Source organism: Triticum aestivum, chromosome 7B, assembly GCF_018294505.1.
Source record: "Triticum aestivum cultivar Chinese Spring chromosome 7B, IWGSC CS RefSeq v2.1, whole genome shotgun sequence".
Lineage (NCBI taxonomy): Eukaryota > Viridiplantae > Streptophyta > Magnoliopsida > Poales > Poaceae > Triticum > Triticum aestivum.
Window position 1 is genome coordinate 617,891,570 of NC_057813.1, and position 23,341 is coordinate 617,914,910.

Below are 23,341 nucleotides of genomic sequence, written 5' to 3' on the forward strand. Positions count from 1 at the left end.
TTGCTTATATCAGTTCATAGACAAGTGAAAGTGGATACTCTAAAATACGCAAGATAAGCGTGAGTGCTATGGATGGCGTTCTCGTAGGGAGACGGGAGCGGATCCATAGTGGTGTATTGATATGGTGAATATGTGGACTCGTGTGCGCCACCTCAAAAAGTTACTCGCAGTCGTAGTTCAGGATAGCCACCGAGTCAAAGCTGGCTTGCTGCAGTTAAACCCCACCATCCCTTTGTTGATAATGATGCATATGTAGATAGTTCTGATGTAAGTCTTGCTGGGTACATTTGTACTCACGTTTGCCTATTTTATGTTTTTGCAGAGAGACTTCAGTCTCACTAGTATTTCCGCGTGGTCTTCGACGTTTAGCTTGTTACCTCAGCTACGATCTTGTGCCTCGGCAGGATTTGGTAGATAGTCAGGCTTCTCAGCCTTTTTCATTTATAGATGTCTGTACTCAGACATGATAGCTTCCGCTTGTGCTTTGACTTGTATGCTCTGAGTGTTGGGTCATGAGACCCATGTTTGTAATATCTCGCTCCTCGGAGCCTATTGAATAAACTACTTGAGTCGTAGAGTCATTTTGTGATGCCATGTTGTATTGCACATATCGAGCATATTGTGTGTATGTTATTGAAATGCTTGGTATGTGTGGGATCTGACCATCTAGTTGTTTATCTTTAGTAGCCTCTCTTACCGGGAAATGTCTCCTAGTGTTTCCACTGAGCCATGGTAGCTTGCTACTGCTCCGGAACACTTAGGCTGGCCGGCATGTGTCCTTCTTCGTTCCTGTGTCTGTCCCTTCGGGGAAATGTCACGCGATGAATACCGGAGTCCTGTTAGCCTGCTACAGCCCGGTTCACCGGAGTCCTGCTAGCCCAGTGCTACAGCCTGGATTCACTCGCTGATGACCGACACGTTCGATGCTGGGTCATGGATGCCTGTCCCTGTAAGTTTGTGCCACTTTGGGTTTACGACTAGCCATGTCAGCCCGGGCTCCTTATCATATGGATGCTAGCGACACTGTCATATACGTGTGCCAAAAGGCGCAAACGGTCCCGGGCAAAGGTAAGGCGACACCCGTGGGAATACCGTGCGTGAGGCCGCAAAGTGATATGAGGTGTTACATGCTAGATCGATGTGGCATTGAGTCGGGGTCCTGACAATCTTGGTGGCGGTGAGGAAACGGGGAGCGAGGGGGAGGACCGTGCGGTTGGGTAGGCCACGGCAGGGCGACGGGGGCGGATCTACACCGGCATGCACGCGGGGTGGATGGGGGCGGCGCGCCCGGATCCACGCCAGCAGCCGCACGGGGCGCCTTGGGGCGGCGCGCCCGGATCTCCGTCGGCGGTCGGGGGGTGGTTGCTGGATGGTGGTGCATCGCGGGGCGGTGCCGGGAGTTGAGCGGCGTTGTGGGGGCAGGTGGTGGTGTCCTACCGGGGCTGCGGTAGGGGGCGGTGGAGGCACTCCAGATCGAGGCCGCGTCCGCGTTGGCTGCGTGGCCAGCCATGGATCCGGAGATAGCGGCTCGGCGAAGCCTGTGGATGGCTGGATCCACGAGCCCGTGGCTGACCAGATCCGGTGATGGCTCATCATGGGGAGGCGGGGCGGCGCCGACCGAAAGGAGGAGGAGGAGGGGCGGCCCCTACCGGGAGGAGGAGGAGGCGGGGGGCTGTGGGTTGGGGAAGGGAGGCGCGCCGGCCGGGAGTGAGAGAAGGCGGTGGGGTGGGGCGCCGCGGTGGTCGGGCCATCCCCGTGGTCGTCGGTCGCCAAGCAGGTGGTGGGCGACAGCGGTGCGGGAGGCAAGTGGTGGTGTGGTGGGGTACCGTGGAGGGAGGTTGGTGGAGTAGTGGGGTTTGAGGGAGAGTGGTGGGCGGCCGTGGGAGGAGGGGTGGGTTTTTCTGTTGGTGGTGTGCAGAATAAGGTTTGGGTCTGCAGAATAAGGTCTTAAGGGGTGTTATCATAATAGACCCACCCTTAAGACCCTTATTTTGATGATAACACCCTTATTCTGCATATATATAGGGTGGGTCTATTATGATAACACCCTTAAGACCCTTATTCTGCACACCAAAATGCTTAAGAGTCTTATTCTGCACATCAGAACGCTTAATCTGCTAACACCTCGCAACGTAATAAGGTCAACCCCCAGCCCACCCACCCACAAACCGCATCTCTTCCTCCCCCACCCCCACGACTCCCTCCGCCTCCACCACCATTCTCCCCCCGCCAACCAGCCCCCCGACTCCACCACCATCCACGGCCGGCGCGTCCCACCCCCTCCAACCGTCGGCCGGACCTCCTCTCTCACCTTCTCCCTGCCAGATCGGGCCGCCCGGCCTCCCTCGCCACTGGATCGGGCCGTTCCCGGCCTCCCTCGCCGCCGGATCGGGCTACCCCTTGCCACCATCAGCCGCGCGCGCCGCCGTCCACACGGACCTCCCCGCCACCGCCGCTCCATTCACCACCACCCGAGGCGTCCCGACTACCTCCAACCACGGCCTCGGCCCTGCCTCACCGACCTCCGCCAGTCCCGCGCCGGTGCTCTCGGATCCACACCTTCCTGCCCCTGGCTCTGCCGGATCCACACGCCCCACCACCTTCCACCATGGCAACGCCGCCGGGGCCAGTGTCTTCCTCTCCCTCTCCGGCAGGGCGGCCCCATCGAGCAACTCCCCCCTCCGCGGGTTGCTATCGCCGGCCTGCACCTGACCACGCGTCGGCCACCTCCCATTGGAGCTATGGCCACCGGCGCTGCTGTTTCTCACCTGGGTTTGACAGGAACCAACCCCCGATCCCCGTCAACGCTTGCATCGGGCGCTCTACCATCGCTGGATCCGGGCATCTCCATCCCCGTTGCATGGACGACGGCATCCACGACCCTTCCCTCGGCCATCTGGAGAAGTCTGATAACTCGATGCATTCCGCCACGGGTAGGCGTCCGCAGCACGTCGCCGGCGCTAGGTGCTAGCCACATCGGCTCGCGTGGTTGCAGTACTCTCCCCGCTTGCTGCAGTCTGCATGGTGAGCCTCCCGCAGCACATCGCAACACTGTGTGTCGTCCACCCCCCTGCGTCGACTACGAAGGTGGTGACAGTGGCAATACATCTCGCACGTACCCTCCATGGTTTGCTTTAGAGAAGAGGTATGAGGGTTATTCCCCCTGTCCCTCCCAATGGGATCCAGCTCCTCCCTCGACTTCCCGGACGTCCGCCTCCATGAGGTACTGCACTGCATCAACCTCCCCTTGTATCTTCTTCCAGAGCTCCCTTGTATCCCAATTGCAATTCACTTTTTGATTCAGAAAAAGGGGTGTTAATTCTCTAGGGAACTATAAGTTCATATTTTCTTAGAAAAATTTTCTTCCTTTTTGAGAGGTTCGCTCATATGTCTGCTGCGGCTCACTCTGTCTGCTGAGGTTCTTGCTATTTTTCGCAGGAAGAAAAGAAGTACCACTGCATGCAGTACATCACTGCAACCATCGCAGTGCGGGTCTCCTCCCCCGGAGTGAACTGCTCGCGCCAACCCCGCCGCCCCTCACTTCCCATGATCGACTTTGCATCTTCCCAGGACTGCTGTTCGGCTCAGCGCCGCCGTGCAGTATGCTCGTCACGGTTGTGTGGTTCGCTGGCGATTCTGGACCAGAGATGCCACGTACATTCGAGGTTTAGATGGCCCTGGAGTGCACCTCAGATGTGCTGCATGCATGGTTCAGATGGCCTTGGTTGTGCTTTTATTTTTTCCGTTGTCCCTTGTTTTGTTGTTTTGATTTGAGGAATTTTGATGTGTTTTGCATCGCAATGAACGACAGAATTGCAGTACAGGGCATAGTACGAAGGAATTCACTTTGTAAAAAAAGTTGTACAAAGGAGATCATTTTTTATTATTTTGGAGGAAATTTTTTCTTTGCAAATTTGTATGGATATCGATGCAGTTTATTAAGAAAACCTTGGCGGTGCACTTCGCAAAAACAAAAAAGCAATGAAGCTCATGGTTGCTCTGATGCAAATACACACATGCGTCTCCTTTCAGTTAAACTATATTTTGCAGGAGAAGACGAACACAAGAAAAAATTGATGCAGCTCACTAACACTAACCATGTAGCTCACTAATATTGACCATGTAGTCTAGATGAATTTACAAAGAAATTAAGAAAGACAAAACAATTATGTAGCGTTAAACGAACACAAGAAAAAATTGATGCAACTCACTAATACTAACCATGTAGCTCACTAATATTGACCATGTAGTCTAGATGAATTTACAAAGAAATTAAGAAAGACAAAATAATTATGTAGCTCACTCTGACATAAGGTTGTGATTCACTTGCCCTTGTCACCGCGGTCCACTCGTTCATAAAAAATGTTGAAAAACACTCACAAAAACTCGTGTGAGAAAGTTAACTCCCGACAAAAGAAACCAGCAAGTTCACTTGACTGTTTGATGCAGTGCAGTTTTGCGGTCTGAAGCAGTGCGTTCATCTGTCTGATGCAGTACACGCGATGATTTGGGTGCCGCAAAAAACAGAGTGTCCGTGTTTTGGTATTTTTAAAACTGCTCTTAAACCGTAAGTAATTAGAGGGAGCATTCTACATGAAAAAGTTGCGTCTCAATGATATGTTTCCAACGGCATATAATTTGAATCATTCCGATCAACGTTTGTAAAAATTTTGCGAAAATGGCCATTGCCACTCATCGTCAGTCGCACGATTTTCAAAATTAACTTAAAATCATAAGGAATCTCAAAAATATTTCAACATATGAAAGTTGCGCCTTGTCCGTAGCTTTCCAAGGGTGTATCATATGTCTCGTTTCGACAAACGGTTAGAAAACTGGAGCAAAAACAGTACCGAAAATTTCAAAAAATTTGAAAAACAGAGTTCCGCAGTTTAGTAAATTTGAAACTGCTCTTAGACCGTAATGAATTAGAGAAAGATTTATATATGAAAAAGATACGCCTCGATGATATCTATCCAACGGCGTATCATTTGCTTCATTCCGACGAGCGGTTTAGAAAAAAACGCGAAAAAACGGTCGCTGCCACTCGTCATCCGGCGCACTATTTTCAAAACTGCTCTTAAACCGTGTGGAATCTCGAAAAGTGTTCAACATGTCGAAGTTGTGCCTAATCCATAGCTTTTCAATGATATATTACACGCCTCATTCCGATAAACGGTTAAAAAATTAGAGCGAAAACAGTACCGAAAAAACACCGCGTGCAGTTTTTTCCAACGAGAAGTTCACTAGTCTCTATTGCAGTGCTCGTCGTCAAAATGATGCAGTGCGCTTCTTTTGAGCGTGCAGTGCCGAAGTGGTGTGCCGAATAGTTATTCTGCTAATATTAGCAGAATAGACCGTCTATCATAACTTGCCACAGAACTAGTTAAGGCTTGCTTAACATTTAACGGTTTAAAAGTAGGTAAAAAATATGAAATAAATAGGGGAACCTCACTCTAATATAATAAGATGATCCAACGGTGTGATTGTGAAAATATGCATTTTTGTGCCCTCAACAAAAAAAACAAGCATTTCAGCTTACTGCAGGATCAATATATATTGAAACATTTGTTATTTTTGTCCAGGACACATGCAATCATATTTTTTCAATCCACCCGTTGGATCTTATTATATTATAGGTGTGTTGGTTCAGTATTTTTTTAGTATTTTTGAGAACTTTTACACCGTCGAAAACCTTAACTAGTTCTTTGGCAAGTTATTGTAGAAATCCTACTCCTATATATATATATATATATATATATATATATATATATATATATATATATGACAAATTTTTCTTACTACCAGGTGTAGTTAATCCCACTTTTGTTTCATACATTCTAGGTAGTATCTATCATTTCGGAGAGTATGTACGTGTAGTATATAGTATATAAGAACATTTAGGTAGTATATATACTACTTTTTTGGTAGTATATACCATATTTTGTGCATACTTCATTTCACGTACAAATATGTATGTATGTCACAAATACAATAAAACTATAAGCTCACTTGCATTTTTTCATATAACTCACTTTGAAGTATCTTAGATATAGTATATGAACATAATAAAAATAATAAAGTAGAGTATATACTACCACATGGTAGTATATAAGAAATGGGTGTAGCTACACCTGATAGTAGAATGCATTTTCCCTATATATATATATATATATATATATATGTGTGTGTGTGTGTGTGTGTGTGTGTGTGTGTGTGTGTGTGTGTGTGTGTGTGTGTGTGTGTGTGTGTGTGTGTGTACACAGGATCTTTCCAACACGAGGTGCTTGTCAAAGGATAAAATAAAAAGGGAAAGGTGAAGATCACCTTGACTCTTGCATAAAAGTAAAAGATAGGCCCTTCGCAGAGGGAAGCAGAGATTTGTAGAGGTGCCAGAGCTCGATTTTGAAATAGAGATAAATAATTTTGAGAGGTATGATCTCATTGTCAACATAACAACCAAGAGTTCCCAATATCTTCCATACTAGATATATTATAGGTGGTTCCCAAACAGAACGGTAAAGTGTTTACTCCCCATCCACCAACAATCACACTCCACGGCCATCCGAAACAACGGGATACCGTCCATACCAACAATAGTCCCGGGGAGTTTTGTTTTAATTATTTTTTATTTGATTTTGATCTTTTGATCATGGGACTAGGCATCCTGATTACCAACCATTTTTCTCGTGAATAATGAGCGGAGTCCACTCATCTTGAGAATAACCCACCTAGCATGGAAGATACTGACAGCCCCTAGTCGCTACATGAGCAATTTAGGCATACAAAACAAATTATTATTTGAAGGTTTAGAGTTTGGCACATGCAAATTTACTTGGAACGGCAGATAAATACCGCATATAGATAGGTATGGTGGACACTCATGGCAAAAACTGGGTTTAAGGATATTTGGAAGCACAAGTAGTATCTCTAGTTGGTGCAAGGAATTTTGGCTAGCATGAGGGGGAAAGGCAAGCTCAACATGTTTGAATGATCCATGACAATATACTTTAACTGAGATGTGAGAAAACATAACTCATTACGTTGTCTTCCTTGTCCAACATCAACTCTTTAGCATGTCATACTTAATGAGTGCTCACAATTATAAAAGATGTCTAGGATAGTATATTTATATGTGAAATCTCTCTTCCTTCAATATTCTTTCATGAATTGTTCAAATGACCAATACAATACTTGCTAGCCTTTAATAAATTTACAACATCTACTTCTTAGATGTGAAGTCATTACTCCCCATGGGATAAGCAAATGAAACATATATAATTTCAGATTTATGGCATTCAACTCATTCAATCATTTACTCATAGGATATAAGTGAAGCACACGAGTAAATGACAAACTACTCCAAAAAAATATAAGTGAAGATCAATGAGTAGCTAAATTACGTAACTATGTGAAGACTCTCTCTCATTTAAGAATTTCAGATCTTGGTATTTTATTCAAACATCAAGCAAAACAAAATAAAATGACATTGCAAGGATAGCACAACTCGTGTGAAGAAGCAAAAACTTATGTTCAACCGATACTAATCGATAGTTGTTGAAGAAGAAAGGTGGGATGCCTAACGGGGCATCCCCAAGCTTAGATGCTTGAGACTTCTTGAAATATTATCATGGGGTGCCTTAGGCATCCCCAAGCTTGAACTTTTGTGTCACCTTAATTCCTCTCATATCATGGTTTCTCTTTTTGTCAAAAGCTTCATCCACACCAAACTCAACAAGAACTCGTGAGATAGGTTAGTATAAACCAATGCAAAAACCTTACCATTTTCTACTGTAACAAATCATAAAAATTATTATTCAACATTTAATACTAAATGCCTCTGCATATTTAATACTCCTATCCTCAAATAGAATCATTAAACAAGCAAACATATGCAAACAATGCAACCATAACGGCAATCTGCCAAAATAGTATAGTCTATAAAGAATGCAAGATTCATCATACTTCCCTAACACCAATAATTATGAGAAAAATACCAGACTGTAGAATATTTATCAGATCTCAATATGCAAAAAGTTTCAACATTATACCATTCTCTGACTTTTCTAGGGAATTTTTGCAACAGCGGTAAACTTTCTGTTTTCAAACAGCAACATGTATACTAGCAAAATAAGCATGGTAAAGGCTATCCTTGACATTTTTATTGAAAATATAGATACAAAACATTATTCTAAATAACAGTAAGCAAATACTAATAAAATAAAATGACGCTCCAAGCAAAACACATATCATGTTGTGAATAAAAATATAGCTCCAAGTAAAGTTACCGATGAACGAAGATGAAAGAGGGGATGCCATCCGGGGCATCCCCAAGCTTAGGCTCTTGGTTGTCCTTGAATATTATCTTGGGGTGCCTTGGGAATCCCCAATATTAAGCTCTTTCCACTCCTTATTCCATAGTCCATTGAATCTTTACCCGAAACTTGAAAACTTCACAACACAAAACTCAACAGAAAACTCGTAAGCTCCGTTAGTATAAGAAAATAAAACAACCACTTAGGTACTGTAATGAAATCACTCTCAATTCATATTGGTGTAATATCTACTGTATTCCAACTTCTTTATGGTTCATACCCTCCGATACTACTCATAGATTCATCAAAATAAGCAAACAACACATAGAAAACAGAATCTGTCAAAACCAGAACGGTCTGTAGTAATCTATATCAAACGTACACTTATGAACTCCAAAAATTATACCAAATTAGTAAGTCCTAAGAAATTTGTGTACCAATCCAGAGAAAAACGAATCAGAACAAAAACACGTTTTTGTGAATTATTAAAACTAATTTACTGGGTGCAAAAGTTTCTGATTTTCAGCAGGATCAACGCAACTATCACCGTGAGCTATCCTAAAGGTCTTACTTGGCACTTTATTGAAACAAAAGTTATAAAACATGATTACTATAGTAGAATAATCATGTGAACACACAAAAAAGTAAGGGTAAATATTGGGTTGTCTCCCAACAAGCGCTTTTCTTTAATGCCTTTCTAGCTAGGCATGATGATGACAATGATGCTCACACAAAAGATAAGAATTGAAACATAATGGGAGCATCATGAAGCATATGACTAGCACATTTAAGCCTAACCTTCTTCCTATGCAATGGGATTTTGTGAGCAAAAAACTTATGGGAACAATAATCAACTAGCATAGGAAGGCAAAACAAGCATAGCTTCAAGATTTTCAACACATAGGGAGGAAACTTGATATTATTACAATTCCTACAAGCATATGTTCCTCCCTCATAATAATTTTAAGTAGAATCATGAATGAATTAAACAATATAACTAGCACCTAAAGCATTCTCTTCATGATCTACTTCCATAGAAATTTTACTACTCTCCACATAAGCAGATTTCTTCTCATGAATAGTAGTGGGAGCAAACTCAACAAAATAATTATCATGTGAAAACTAAAAACATGATGACAAGTTTAATGGTTATCATTATTCTTAATAGCATACAAGTCATCACAATAATCATCATACATAGCAACTTTGTTCTCATAACCAATTGGAACATCTTCCGAAATAGTGGAATCATCACTAAATAAAGTCATGACCTCTCCAAATCCACTTTCATAATTATCACAATAATATTCAACATCCTCCAAAATAGTGGGATCATTACTTCCTAAAGTCAACATTATTCCAAACCCACTTTCATCAGTATAATCATCATAAATAGGAGGCATGCTTTCATCATAATAAATTTGCTCATCAAAACTTGGGGGACAAAAATATCATATTCATCAAACATAGCTTACCCAAGCTTGTGGCTTTGCATATCATTAGCATCATGGATATTCAAGGAATTCATACTAACAACATTGCAATCATGCTCATCATACAAAGATTTATTACCAAACATTTTATAGACTTCTTCTTCAAGCACTTGAGCACAATTTTCCTTCCCATCATTCTCACGAAAGATATCAAAAAGATGAAGCTTAGGAGACAAACTTGATTCCATTTTTTTAAGTAGTTTTCTTTTATAAACTAAACTAGTGATAAAACAAGAAACAAAAAGATTCGATTGCAAGATCTAAAGATATACCTTCAAGCACTCAACTCCCCGGCAACAACGCCAGAAAAGAGCTTGATGTCTACTACACAACCTTCTTCTTGTAGACGTTGTTGGGCCTGCAAGTGCACAAGTTTGTAGGACAGTAGCAAATTTCCCTCAAGTGGATGACCTAAGGTATCAATCTGTGGGAGGCATAGGATGAAGATGGTCTCTCTCAAACAACCATGAAACCAAATAAAAAAGAATCTCTTGTGTCCCCAACACACCCAATACAATGGCAAATTGTATAGGTGCACTAGTTCGGCGAAGAGATGGTGATACAAGTGCAATATGGATGGTAGATATAGGTTTTTGTAATCTGAAAAAATATAAAAACAGCAAGGTAACTAATGATAAAAGTGAGCGTAAACGGTATTGCAATGGTAGGAAACAAGGCCTAAGGTTCATACTTTCACCAGTGCAAGTTCTCTCAACAATAATAACATAATTGGATCATATAACCATCCCTCAACATGCGACAAAGAGTCACTCCAAAGCCACTAATAGCGGAGAACAAACGAAGAGATTATGGTAGGGTACGAAACCACCTCAAAGTTATCCTTTCTGTTCTATCTATTCAAGAGTCCGTAGTAAAATAACATGAAGCTATTCTTTCCGTTCAATCTATCATAGAGTTCATACTAGAATAACACCTTAAGACACGAATCAACAATAACCCTAATGTCACCTAGATACTCCATTGTCAACTCAAGTATCCATGGGCATGATTATACGATATGCATCACACAATCTCAGATTCATCTATTCAACCAACACAAAGTACTTCAAAGAGTGCCCCAAAGTTTCTACCGGAGAGTCAAGACGAAAACGTGTGCCAACCCCTATGCATAGGTTCATGGGCGGAACCCGCAAGTTGATCACCAAAACATACATCAAGTGGATCACGTGAATATCCCATTGTCACCACAGATAAGCATGGCAAGACATACATCAAGTGTTCTCAAATCCTTAAAGACTCAATCCGACAAGATAACTTCAAAGGGAAAACTCAATCCATTACAAGAGAGTAGAGGGGGAGAAACATCATAAGATCCAATTATAATAGCAAAGCTCGCGATACATCAAGATCGTGCCATAGAGAGAACACGAGAGAGAGAGAGAGAGAGAGAGAGAGAGATCAAACACATAGCTACTGGTACATACCCTCGGCCCCGAGGGTGAACTACTCCCTCCTTGTCATGGAGAGCGCCGGGATGATGAAGATGGCCACCGGTGAGGGATTCCCCCTCCGGCAGGGTGCCGGAACGGGCTCCCGAGAGGTTTTTGGTGGCTACAGAGGCTTGCAGCGGCGGAACTCCCGAAATATATGTTCTTCCATGGTTTTAGGGTATATGGGAATATATAGGCGAAAGAAGTCGGTCAGGGGAGCCACGAGGGGCCCACGAGGGTGGAGGGCGCGCCCAGGGGGGTGGGCGCGCCCCCCTATCTCGTGGCCTCCTCGAAGCTTCCCTGGCTTGCACTCCAAGTTCCCTGGATTGCTTCCGTTCCAAAAATAACTTTCCCGAAGGTTTAATTCCGTTTGGACTCTGTTTGATATTCCTTTTCTTCGAAACACTGAAATAGGCAAGAAAACAACAATATGGACTGGGCCTCTGGTTAATAGGTTAGTCCCAAAAATAATATAAAAGTGTATAATAAAGCCCATAAACATTCAAAACAGATAATAAAATAACATGAATGCTTCATAAATTATAGATACGTTGGAGACATATCACCAGCTCTACCGCAAGCCTGGGCATCTTGCCTGGGAGTGTCTATAGCGGTTGAGCTTCGCCTTCCAGCCGCCGCAATCCAAGATGGCCGCCCTGGCCGCCGCCTCGCCACCATCCATACTATGTGATCCAGCCTGGTACACGGACACAGGGGCAACATATCATATTATGTCTGATCTTGATCACCTCACCACTCGGGAGAAATACACCGGACGTGACCGCATCCATACAACCGACTGTTCAGGTTTGCCCATATCTCATCATGGTCATGCACTTCTTCCCACTCCTTCTGCCGCACTAAAACTTCGCAATGTTGTTCATGTCCCTCATGTAGACAAAAATCATCTCTATGTAAATCGTCTCATGCTTGTCTAAAATATTATCCCACTTATCTTCTTATGAAGGATTTGGCCAAGAAGAGAATTCTTCTCCAAGGCAGATGTGAGAACGGGCTCTGCCCAAGGCCATACTCCTTTCGTGCACTCTCCTCGGTCAAACTCACGGCGGAAGATTGGCACTCTCGGCTTGGCCATCCGGCATCTCAAGTAGTTCAACATGTTTTGACATCAAATAAATTAGCTTCCTCGAGTAGGTCTTTGAATAATGTTTGCAATGCATGTCAGCAAGGAAAGACACATCAGTTACCCTTTTCTAGGTCTTCCAGTCCTCTTTTCCTTTGGAATTAGTCTTTTCAGATGTATGGGGACCCGATAAGAATCCTTCTAGTGGGTTCGAATACTACGTGTCATTTATTGATGATTATAGCAAAATCGTTTGGATTTATGTCCTAAAGAAAAAGAGTGATGTATTCCATGTGTTTCATGACTTTCTTGCGCATGTTGAACGCCTTCCCTCTCGAAAAATTCTTTGTGTTTAGTCTGATTGGGGCGGTGAATACGCAAAACTTAGGAATACCTTTTTTCGTGAACTAGGCATTGGTCATCATGTCTCCTGTCCACACACACATCAACAGAACGGGTCAACTCAGAGGAAGCACTGTCACATCGTTGACATGGGTCTGTCTCTTCTTTCGTATGCTTCTATGCCCTTACGGTATTGGGATCATGCATTCCTATCATCTTGTCGTATCATCAACCTAAGTCCTATGGAGAAATTATTTAATACAAAACTGGACTGTGTCGCTTCGAACTTTTCGTTGTGCTTGCTGGCCCAACTTGCGTCCATACAATGATAATAAACCCGCTTTCCGCTCCAAACAGTGTGTGTTCATAGGTTGCAGTATTCGTCATAAGAAAATGTCTTCATATTCCTAGTGGTCGAATCTATAATTCACGCGATGTGGTATTTGATGAGAAAATGTTTCCCTTTGCTCAGTCCCAAACCGCACCCATACCACCCAGAAATTTGAACAAGCCGTTCTCTTATTTATGCTTGACCACATGAAATATGTGTATCTGGTTCGAATTCTAATATTGATGGAGGATCAAGCTTGGTGCAACAAATCCAGGCTAACAGCGCTCTAGCCGGAGCTGATCCGGGCTCCTGAGCCGGAGTAGATTGCGCCTTGGATCCCGCGGCGGCAGGCGACAACTGCCTGCCACCCGACCATGACAGCGGCTTGCCACCAACCCCGCCTGGTGATTGTTGCACGCCCATCTTCTTGTTGGCCTGTGTGGTGGGCTCAGACAGGCCGGCCTCCCCCTCAACCAAAAATCCTGCCTTGCTCGTGAGTGCGGTCCCTATGGACGCCGGGCGCTTGTCACCTGCGTGTGCCCCGTGTGCACCTGCTCCGCCAGGACCCAATGCGGGATCCCAGGAGAACCTGCCAGCTCTCACCCGATCTGCTGCAACAGCACCTGCGTCAGGTGCTACCGGATCTTCTCCGCCACCATGATCTGTTGTGCCGCCTCAACCTCCTGTGCACCAAATGACACTGGTGGAAAAAGGCCCTTTGGTCGCGGTTCGCAACTGCCATTAGTCGCGGTTGCGCAACCGCGACCAAATAGGCGCGACTAAAGGTGGGGGCCTTTAGTCGCGGTTGCTTAAGAACCGCGACTAAAGGCCCGTCCACGTGGGCGCCAGGCGGCCGTCGGGGCGGAAGACCTTTAGTCGCGGTTCTTCTGGCCAACCGCGACTAAAGGCCGCCGCAGGTTTAGGGTTTTAGCCCCCCCCCCCTAAACCTGTTTTCTGTTTAATTTGTATTGTTTTATTTCTTTTGTGCTTTATTTTAATTTTGAAGGAGTTTCACATATTCTACGGTACTACATACATGGAATGTACAATTTCAAACAAATTTGAAATTAAAACCAAAAAGAATTCAAGAGGAATATACAATATATATTCAATATCATCGGATGACCATATACAATTTTGAACAAGTTTCCATACATAATTTAATGCATATAAAGTTCTACGTCCTCGTAATGGTGTTCTCCTTTAGGATGGAGGACTTCCCTCCTGAACCATCCAGCTAGTTCCTCTTGAAGTGGTCGGAAGCGAGCTTCTGGACTAAGCATCATCCGGAGGTTATTCCTCTGAGCATTGGTATCACTCGGAACCCGCTCAGAGGTGTATCTCTGGATCATCTCACAGACATAGTATGCACATAGATTGGTCCCCGCTGGCTGAATATCCTCACCATTCTTAGCCTTTGACCTTTTGAATTCTAGCTCTTTTTTGAATTCACCGACCTTTGTATCTACGAACCGTCTCCAAACCCTACGAGGCAAAGAAAATTAAATGAACAAGAGAGTTATTAGTTACTTGATATTAGGAAATGAACGAAATAGGCCGATCGATATAGAGCGCAAATGAATGAAAATAATTACTTCTGCGGCATTCTTCTCATGTCGCCCCAAAGCTTTGGATCCTTATTCAGAGAGTCGTGGACGAGACATTCTGAGGTGTGAACTTTAATTACTAGCAGAATCCAGTGGAACCTGCGGACACGATACATGCACAGTACGTCATGCATAACTCATCGATTAGCCGGCCACATACCATGCATGGAGTAAACAAAAGAGAATGTGCTCAAGACAGAAACACTCACCCAAAATGGTAAGGAAATAGAATATGACTTTTGAGTTCCTGCTTTGTAAGAAACTGCCACAGGTCTGCCTCCATGTCGGCGGGGTGATGCTCCAACACATATCCATTAACGATGTGTGGGTCAATGAACCCAACATCGTGGATGTTCCTTACTCTGCATTCCTTAATCTTCATTCTGCATGTATAATAGCGGACACAACAATATAGTTAGGACATATATATAGTGCAGGCAATATGAACGAGATGGGGTAGAAATAAATCACTTACAGAACGTAGCAACTGATGATAGATTTGTCGAGCTCGCGCAGATTGAAAAGCTGGAACAATTCACTCAGATGAATTTGTACATAGTAATGTTTGAAGTGATGCTCATATCTAACTTCTGCATAAATATATTCTTTGGCGTTTTTATTTTTTATGTAACCCTTGTACCATTTCAGCAGACCTTTCATTTGTGGAGGTAGATCCTCTTCCTGCGCAGGCTCGACGAGAGGCCCATTCTTCACATATGTAATTACTACCTCCTTCACTGGCGCCTCTTCAAGGCCTAACAGTTCACGAAGAGTAATACCTAAGTTGGCCGCTTGTTCTCTGGCACTCGTTACAGTCAATCCATGTGCTGCCGCAGCTGCTATGATATTGGGGTCATCCGGACCGGCGGCTTTCACTATAAGCGGGGCAATCGATTGTTTACTTTGTTCCCCGAGCTGGGCAACTCGTTTCCCGCTTTTTTTACTTTCTAATTCCGTTTTCTCGGCCTCCTCCAAGGCTTTGTTCTCCTGGTTCTCCGCCCGCTCTTTCTTCTCCTTCAACATGAGTGCCTGCCTACGAAGTTCACGTGCATAGTCGTCAGGCAGATTCTTCGCGGCTTGGGACGGTGTGCTCAAAAATGACTTAGCCCACTTCTTTTGCTCATCAGAAAATACTGGCTTGGGCTCGGGCTCTCTTTTCTTCTTGCAGTCCGCCTTCCATTTCTCATGATCAGCAGCCGCGGCCGCGGCAGTTTCCTCGGCACTACGTTCCCAAGGCCTTATGGGGAGAGGCTTCAGTGATGGCTCCGGTACCTTTGTGGTCTTAGGTACATAAGGGTCCGGGTTAATAATCCAGGACTGCTTCTGCTTCTTTGCCGGAGGTGGATTGGGGGGCGGCGTCTGATCACCCGCCGGACGAGGACTGGGGGGCGGCGTCTGATCACCCGCCGGACGTTGTGAACTGGGGGGCGTCGGCTGACGTGACGGAGGTGTAGGTGAACCGCCACCACCGTAGGGGGGTGGACTTGTTGTCCTTGGCGCCTCGCCTGGAAACTTGATAAACTTCTTTTGCCATAGAATGAAATGGCGCTTGACATCTCCAAGTCTTTTCTCCCCTTCAGGTGTAGCAATGTCAATCTCTAGGTCCTCAAACCCTTGGACTATGTCCTCCACCGTGACACGAGCATAGCCATCTTGAGTGGGGTTGTTGTGGTGGAGTGCTCCAGGTAAACATGGTAAAGCACTGCCGATGGCTACCTTCATGGACATGTTCCCGATAGGATAATACAGATGACATTCTTTCATCTCCTTTATATCGTCCACGGGGTAGCGAGGAGGCTCCGGTGTAGTAATTTCGACCACCAGAGGCTCCGGTGCAGTAATTTTGACCACCAGAGGCTCCGGTGCAGTAATTTCGATCGTCGGTGCATCTGCACCAGCCGGTGGGGCCTCCGTGGAAGCCACACTGCTTCTCCGCTGCTGGCTTCTGAGATCCGTTGGATGATCTTCATGCTGCGCCCGAGCTGCATCTCTTTCGGCTACTAGTACACTCACGGTTTTCTTCATCACATCCATTTCCGATGCCAACCGGGCCACAACATCTGCTTCCCGATCCATCTTTCTCTTCCGGCTTCTGTAACCGTACGGGTCATCGTTCTGGGGGAACCCTATTTTCCACGGAATGTGCCCCATGCCTCGTACACGTCCTCCGTGTTCAGGATTCCTGAGGGCTTTTGTCAGCGCGTCGTTCTCTCTGTTGAACTTGATCTTCCCCTCTTGAGCATCCCTCATTGCGTCAATAAGGGCTTGGGTGGGTTTAATTATTTTGCCCCGGTAAACACACTCCCCTGTCTCCGGGTTCAGCGTTCCCCCATGCCCGTACCACCAGCTTTTGGCCCTTGGGTCCCATCCCTCCGTACCTGGACGGATTCCTCGCGCCCTCAGCTCGTTCTCCATCTTCTCCCACCTAGGCTCCCAAAGGCGATACCCTCCTGGCCCCATAATATGATTGTACTCCTTCTTAGCCGCATTTTCCTTATTTTTTTTGATATTTGAATGAACTGCTCCGATTTCTTTTGCTTCACAAATTCTGGCCAATCATGTTTCAGTTTCTCATATTGTCCTTTGAAATCCGGAGTCTTGTTCTGCTTGACAAAGTCATGGGCTAGATTTTGCTTGAATTTCCGGAATGCGTCGACCATCTTATGAAGAGCGAACTGTTTGACTAGCCTCCTCCTCTCCTTGTTTTCCTCAATCTTGTTACCGTCCTCATCAAATTTGTTGTATTCCGGAGGTAGAACGAAATGTTCCATAAGCTTCTTGAAGCAATCTTTTTTTGTTCTCTTATCGACAAAAGTGAAACCAGCAATTCGTGCCTTCTTTGGCTTATTCCACTCCTGGACGGTGATCGAGACGTTGTCTCTAACAATGGCTCTGCATTGGTTGACAAACTTGGTGGCGTTCTTGCGGGGCTCCAGCGGCCTGCCGGTTGCACTGTCGACAACCTCGATGGTGCATGTTTCTCCTTGTTTCATCGTCTTGATTGCGCCACGCTTTGACGACGTACTCGATTGTTTCGACGATCCGGCCGAGGGCTAAAATAAGAAAGAGAGTCGCGCGCGTTAGTACACACATATTTATTCAAATCAGTTAGTTTGTATCACCAGAGGCTCAATGTATATATATACCTCGGCGCCGGAGGTGGTTGCTACTTCCATTTGAAGATCATCGTTTATCGACGTTTGTTCGGCATCATCTTGCTGACGGCGCCCTTTATCTTCACCGTCAAGGTTCAGATAAGAAGAGATATCATCTTCTTCTTGTCCGGTCGGCACATATAGAATATCACCGTTTATGATGCCGAACATATGTGCTTCACCGTCCGGATCATAGTTGTCCATAATCGGGTCAGCTCTATCGTCCGCCATTATGTCAGTCCTGAAAACATGTAGTAAAAACAAATTAATTAAGTGAAGAAGGGGGGCGGTGGCGGTGGCGGTGGCGAAAGGGCGGTGGCAAAAGGAGGGGGCGAGGAAGGGGTGGGAGAGGGTGTCGCGGTAGAGCGCGAGACGGGGCGGCAGACGACGGCGTCACGGAGAGGGAGGCGAGGACAACACACATGTATAACCCTCGCCGCCCCCTCTCGATCCCTAAAAAAACATCGCGCGCATCGCCGCCCCCCTCGCCACCCCCTCTCCGTATATACGTTTTTTTTGTTAATTATCAAATTTTACGGTTATTTGTTAAGTTATACATTTTTTGTTAGGTTATTTTACGGTTATACGTTTTTTGTTAAGTTATTTTACCGTTTTTGTTAAGTTATTTTACGGTTATATGGTTATCAAATTTTACGGTTATACGTTTTTTGTTAAGTTATTTTACCGTTTTTGTTAAGTTATTTTACGGTTATACGGTTATCAAATTTTACGGTTATACGTTTTTTGTTAAGTTATTTTACCGTTTTTGTTAAACTAATTAACTAGTTAAAATTAAAAAGAACAAAAAAAAATCTCTCTCTCTCTCTCCACGATCTCGCTAGCTCTCTGTACATGGGCGAGAGGGGGCGGCGGGCGACAGCGGGCGGCGGCATTGAGGGCGGGCGAGAGGCGGCGCGGTGGGCGAGGGAGGCCGGCCGGCGGCGTACGAGGGCGAGAGGGGGCGGCGGGCGCCGTACGTGGGCGAGAGGGGGCGGCGGGTGACGCGGGCGGCGTACGAGGGCGAGAGGGGGCGGCGGGCGCCGTACGTGGGCGAGAGGGAGCGGCGGGCGACGGCGGGCGGCGTCGAGGGCGAGGGCGACGGCGGGCGGCGTCTTGGGCGACGGCGACGGCAGGCGGCGTCGAGGGCGAGGGCGACGTCGGCAGGCCTTCGGCGCGGCAGAGAAGACGAGAAATGCCCGCGACGGGTCGGGCCCTTGTATTTATAGCCACCCCCTTTAGTCGCGGTTGGGGAGGCGACCCGCGACTAAAGGGCAGCCTTTAGTCGCGGTTGGGGAGGCGACCCGCGACTAAAGGGCAGCCTTTAGTCGCGGTTGGGGAGGCGACCCGCGACTAAAGGTCCTGTTTTTGGCGGGTTTTTCGTTCCCGCGCGCAACGACCTTTAGTCGCGGTTGGGCAGGCCAACCGCGACTAAAGGTATTTTTCAAATACTTTTTCTTTTTCAAAATCTTAAAAATACAAATAATATATCAAAAAATTAAGAAAAATAAAACTAATTCAATTCAATATGTTAAAAATACAAATAATATATCAAAAAATTCAGAAAAATAGAACTAATTCAATTCAATATGTTAAAAATACAAATAATATATCAAAAAATTAAGAAAAATAAAACTAATTCAATTCAAAATGTTAAAAATACAAATAATATATCAAAAAATTCAGAAAACTAAAACTAATTCAATTCAAAATCTTAAAAATACAAATAATATATCAAAAAATTAAGAAAAATAAAACTAATTCAATTCAATATGTTAAAAATACAAATAATATATCAAAAAATTAAGAAAAATAAAACTAATCAATTCAAAATGTTAAAAATACAAATAATATATCAAAAAATTCAGAAAAATAAAACTAATTCAATTCAAAATCTTAAAAATACAAATAATATATCAAAAAATTAAGAAAAATAAAACTAATTCAATTCAATATGTTAAAAATACAAATAATATATCAAAAAATTCAGAAAAATAGAACTAATTCAATTCAATATGTTAAAAATACAAATAATATATCAAAAAATTAAGAAAAATAAAACTAATTCAATTCAAAATGTTAAAAATACAAATAATATATCAAAAAATTCAGAAAAATAAACCTAATTCAATTCAAAATAATATAATTCACATGATCCATTCAACAAAGTTTGGTACAATAAATTATTACACATCATTTCTTCCCTTGTGTCCGTGCTTGCTTACGATTGTGCCGTATCCATGGAGCATCCTCATCATTTAACTTAATGCTTGGGTCGGTGTTCACTTTGAAGGGCGGAATTTTAGCAAACATATTATAATCTTCTAACATGTCTGTCTTGTCCTCCACTCCCACGATGTTTCTTTTCCCTGAAAGAACAATGTGGCGCTTTGGATCATCGCATGATGTACTGATCGTTTTCTTATCTTTTCGTTTCCTCGGTTTGCTACTCATGTCCTTCACATAGAAAACCTGAGCGACATCTTTCGCTAGGACGAATGGTTCGTCAAGGTAACCAAGATTGTTGAAATCCACCATTGTCATTCCGTATTGCTGGTCCACCTTTACCCCACCTCCTGTTAGCTTGAACCATTTGCACCGGAACAAAGGGACCTTAAAGGAGGGTCCATAGTCAAGTTCCCATATCTCCTCTATGTAACCATAATATGTGACCTTTTGCCCATTCTCGGTTGCTGCATCAAAGCGGACACCACTGTTTTGGTTGGTGCTCTTTTTATCTTGGGCGATCGTGTAAAATGTATTCTCATTTATCTCGTACCCTTGGAAAGTCGTTATAGTCGAAGATGGTGTCTTGGCCAACATGTACAGCTGATCTACAACATCATTGTCATTCATTAAATGTTTTCTCAACCAACTGCCGAAAGTCTCCATGTGGGCCTTCCTAATCCAGGATTCAGGCTTCCCCGGGTTGTCCGAGCGTAAAATATTCTTGTGTTTCTCAAAGTACGGAGCCACCAAGCTGGAATTGGTCAGTACAGTGTGGTGTGCTTCAGTCAGAGAATGGCCGTCCATACATATCGTTGATTTCCTTTCGATCGTGCCTTTTCCACTTAGTCTCCCCTCGTGCCGCGATCGAGGAAGACCAATCGGCTTAAGGTCAGGAACAAAGTCAACACAAAACTCAATTACCTCCTCATTTCCATAGCCCTTGGCGATGCTTCCTTCTGGCCTAGCACGGTTACGAACATATTTCTTTAATACTCCCATGAACCTCTCGAAGGGGAACATATTGTGTAGAAATACAGGACCGAGAATGAAAATCTCTTCGACTAGGTGAACCAAGAGGTGCGTCATAATATTGAAGAAGGATGGCGGGAACACCAACTCGAAACTGACAAGACATTGGATCACATCATTCTGTAACCGTGGTAGATCTTCTGGATTGATTACCTTCTGAGAGATTGCATTGAGGAATGCACATAGCTTCACAATGGCTACTCGAACATTTTCCGGCAGGAGCCCCCTCAAAGCAATCGGAAGCAATTGCGTCATAATCACGTGGCAGTCGTGAGACTTCAGGTTTTGGAACTTTTTCTCCGCCATGTTTATTATTCCCTTTATATTGGACGAGAATCCAGAAGGGACCTTCATACTGCTCAGGCATTCAAAAAAGATGACCTTCTCTTCTTTGGTCAGAGCGTAGCTGGCACGACCTTGAAACCATTCCGGATGCCGGTCATCAGGGTCTTTCAAATGTTGCTGGTCCTGCCGTGCTTCCTTTGTATCATTTGTCTTCCCATACACGCCCAAGAAGCTTAGGAGGTTCACGCAAATATTCTTCGTAACGTGCATCACGTCGATTGCAGAGCGGACTTCTAGGACTTTCCAATATTCTAGCTCCCAGAATATAGATTTCTTCTTCCACATGGCTGCGTGCCCGTCAGCTCCCTTCGGAACTGATTGTCCGCCAGGACCCTTTCCAAAGATGACTTTCAAATCCTTGACCATATCAAATACCTCAGCACCAGTGCGTTCCGCAGGCTTCGGCCGGTGATCTGCCTTGCCGTTGTAATGCTTGCCTTTCTTTCTTACTGGATGAATTTTCGGAAGAAATCGACGATGCCCAAGGTACACGTTCTTCTTACAATTTGGCAAATGTACACTTTCAGTCTCATGTAAGCAGTGCGTGCATGCATTGTATCCCTTATTTGACAGTCCCGAAAGGTTACTAAGAGCAGGCCAATCGTTGATGGTTACGAAAAGCAACGCTCGTAGGTTAAATTCCTCTTTTTTGTGCTCATCCCACACACGGACACCAGGTCTGCCCCACAGCTGTAAAAGTTCATCAACTAATGGCCTTAGGTACACATCGATGTCGTTGCCGGGTTGCTTCGGACCTTGGATGAGCACTGGCATCATAATGAACTTCCGCTTCATGCACAACCAAGGAGGAAGGTTGTAGATGCATAGAGTCACGTGCCAGGTGCTATGGCTGGAGCTCTGCTCGCCAAAAGGATTCATGCCATCTGTACTTAGACCAAATCTTATGTTCCTTCCGTCAGCTGCAAAATCTTTGAACTCTCTGTCGATCTTTCTCCATTGCGTTCCATCTGCGGTGTGTCTCAACTCCCCGTCCGACTTACGGTCCTCTTTGTGCCATCGCAACAACTTGGCATGCTCTTTGTTCCTGAACAGACGTTTCAACCGTGGTATTATAGGAGCATACCACATCACCTTGGCGGGAACCCTCTTCCTGGGTTTCTCGCCCTCAACATCGTCACCAGGGTCATCGCCTCTGATCTTATAACGCAATGCAGTGCATACCGGGCATTCATTCAAATTCTCGTATTCACCACGGTAGAGGATGCAGTCGTTGATGCATGCATGTATCTTCAGAACCTCTAAACCTAGAGGGCAGACAACCTTCTTTGCTTCGTACGTACTGGCGGGCACCTCGTTATTCTTTGGAAACATATTCTTCAACATTTTCAGCAAGTTTTCAAATGCCGAGTCAGCTACACCTGCCTGTGCCTTCCATTTCAGCAAATCCAGTGTGCAGCCCAGCTTTTTCAGACCATCATCGCATCCGGGGTACAACGACTTTCTGTTATCCTCTAACATGCGATCCAAATTCTCCCTCTCCTTTTCAGTTTCGCAGCGTCTCCGTGCATCAGCAATGGTCCGACCAAGATCATCAACGGTCTCATCACGTGCCTCTTCTTCACCTTCACCTTCACCTTCCCCTTCACCTTCCCCTTCACCTTCAGCATCCTCCATGAAAGTATCACCGAAATGAGCAAGATAGCTTTCATCGATGAAATCATCCCCTTCTTCATCTTCTTCCATTATAACCCCTCTTTCTCCATGCTTGGTCCAACAATTATAGCTTGGCATGAAACCGTGCCGAAGTAGGTGCAGGTGAACTTCTCTTGAGGAAGAGTAACCCTTCTGATTCTTACAGTCAACACATGGACAGATAACAAAACCCTTCTGCTTGTTCGCATTAGCCACTACGAGGAAATCTTTCAAACCCGTAGTGAACTCGCGGGAGAGTCGGTTACCGTACATCCATTGCCGATTCATCTGCATTATTATAATATAAAATATA

General features: G+C 44.7%; 1 protein-coding gene across 1 annotated transcript; it reads left to right on the top strand.

The window, feature by feature from the left end:
* Nucleotides 1-2,233: 2,233 nt before the first annotated feature.
* On the top strand, nucleotides 2,234-3,922 carry LOC123160975 (uncharacterized). The gene is made up of 2 exons (XM_044578827.1): nucleotides 2,234-3,223; nucleotides 3,439-3,922. Exons 1-2 carry the CDS (start codon nucleotides 2,742-2,744, stop codon nucleotides 3,509-3,511), a joined length of 555 nt encoding a protein of 184 aa, XP_044434762.1. The 5' UTR covers nucleotides 2,234-2,741; the 3' UTR covers nucleotides 3,512-3,922.
* The last annotated feature ends 19,419 nt before the right edge of the window (nucleotides 3,923-23,341 follow it).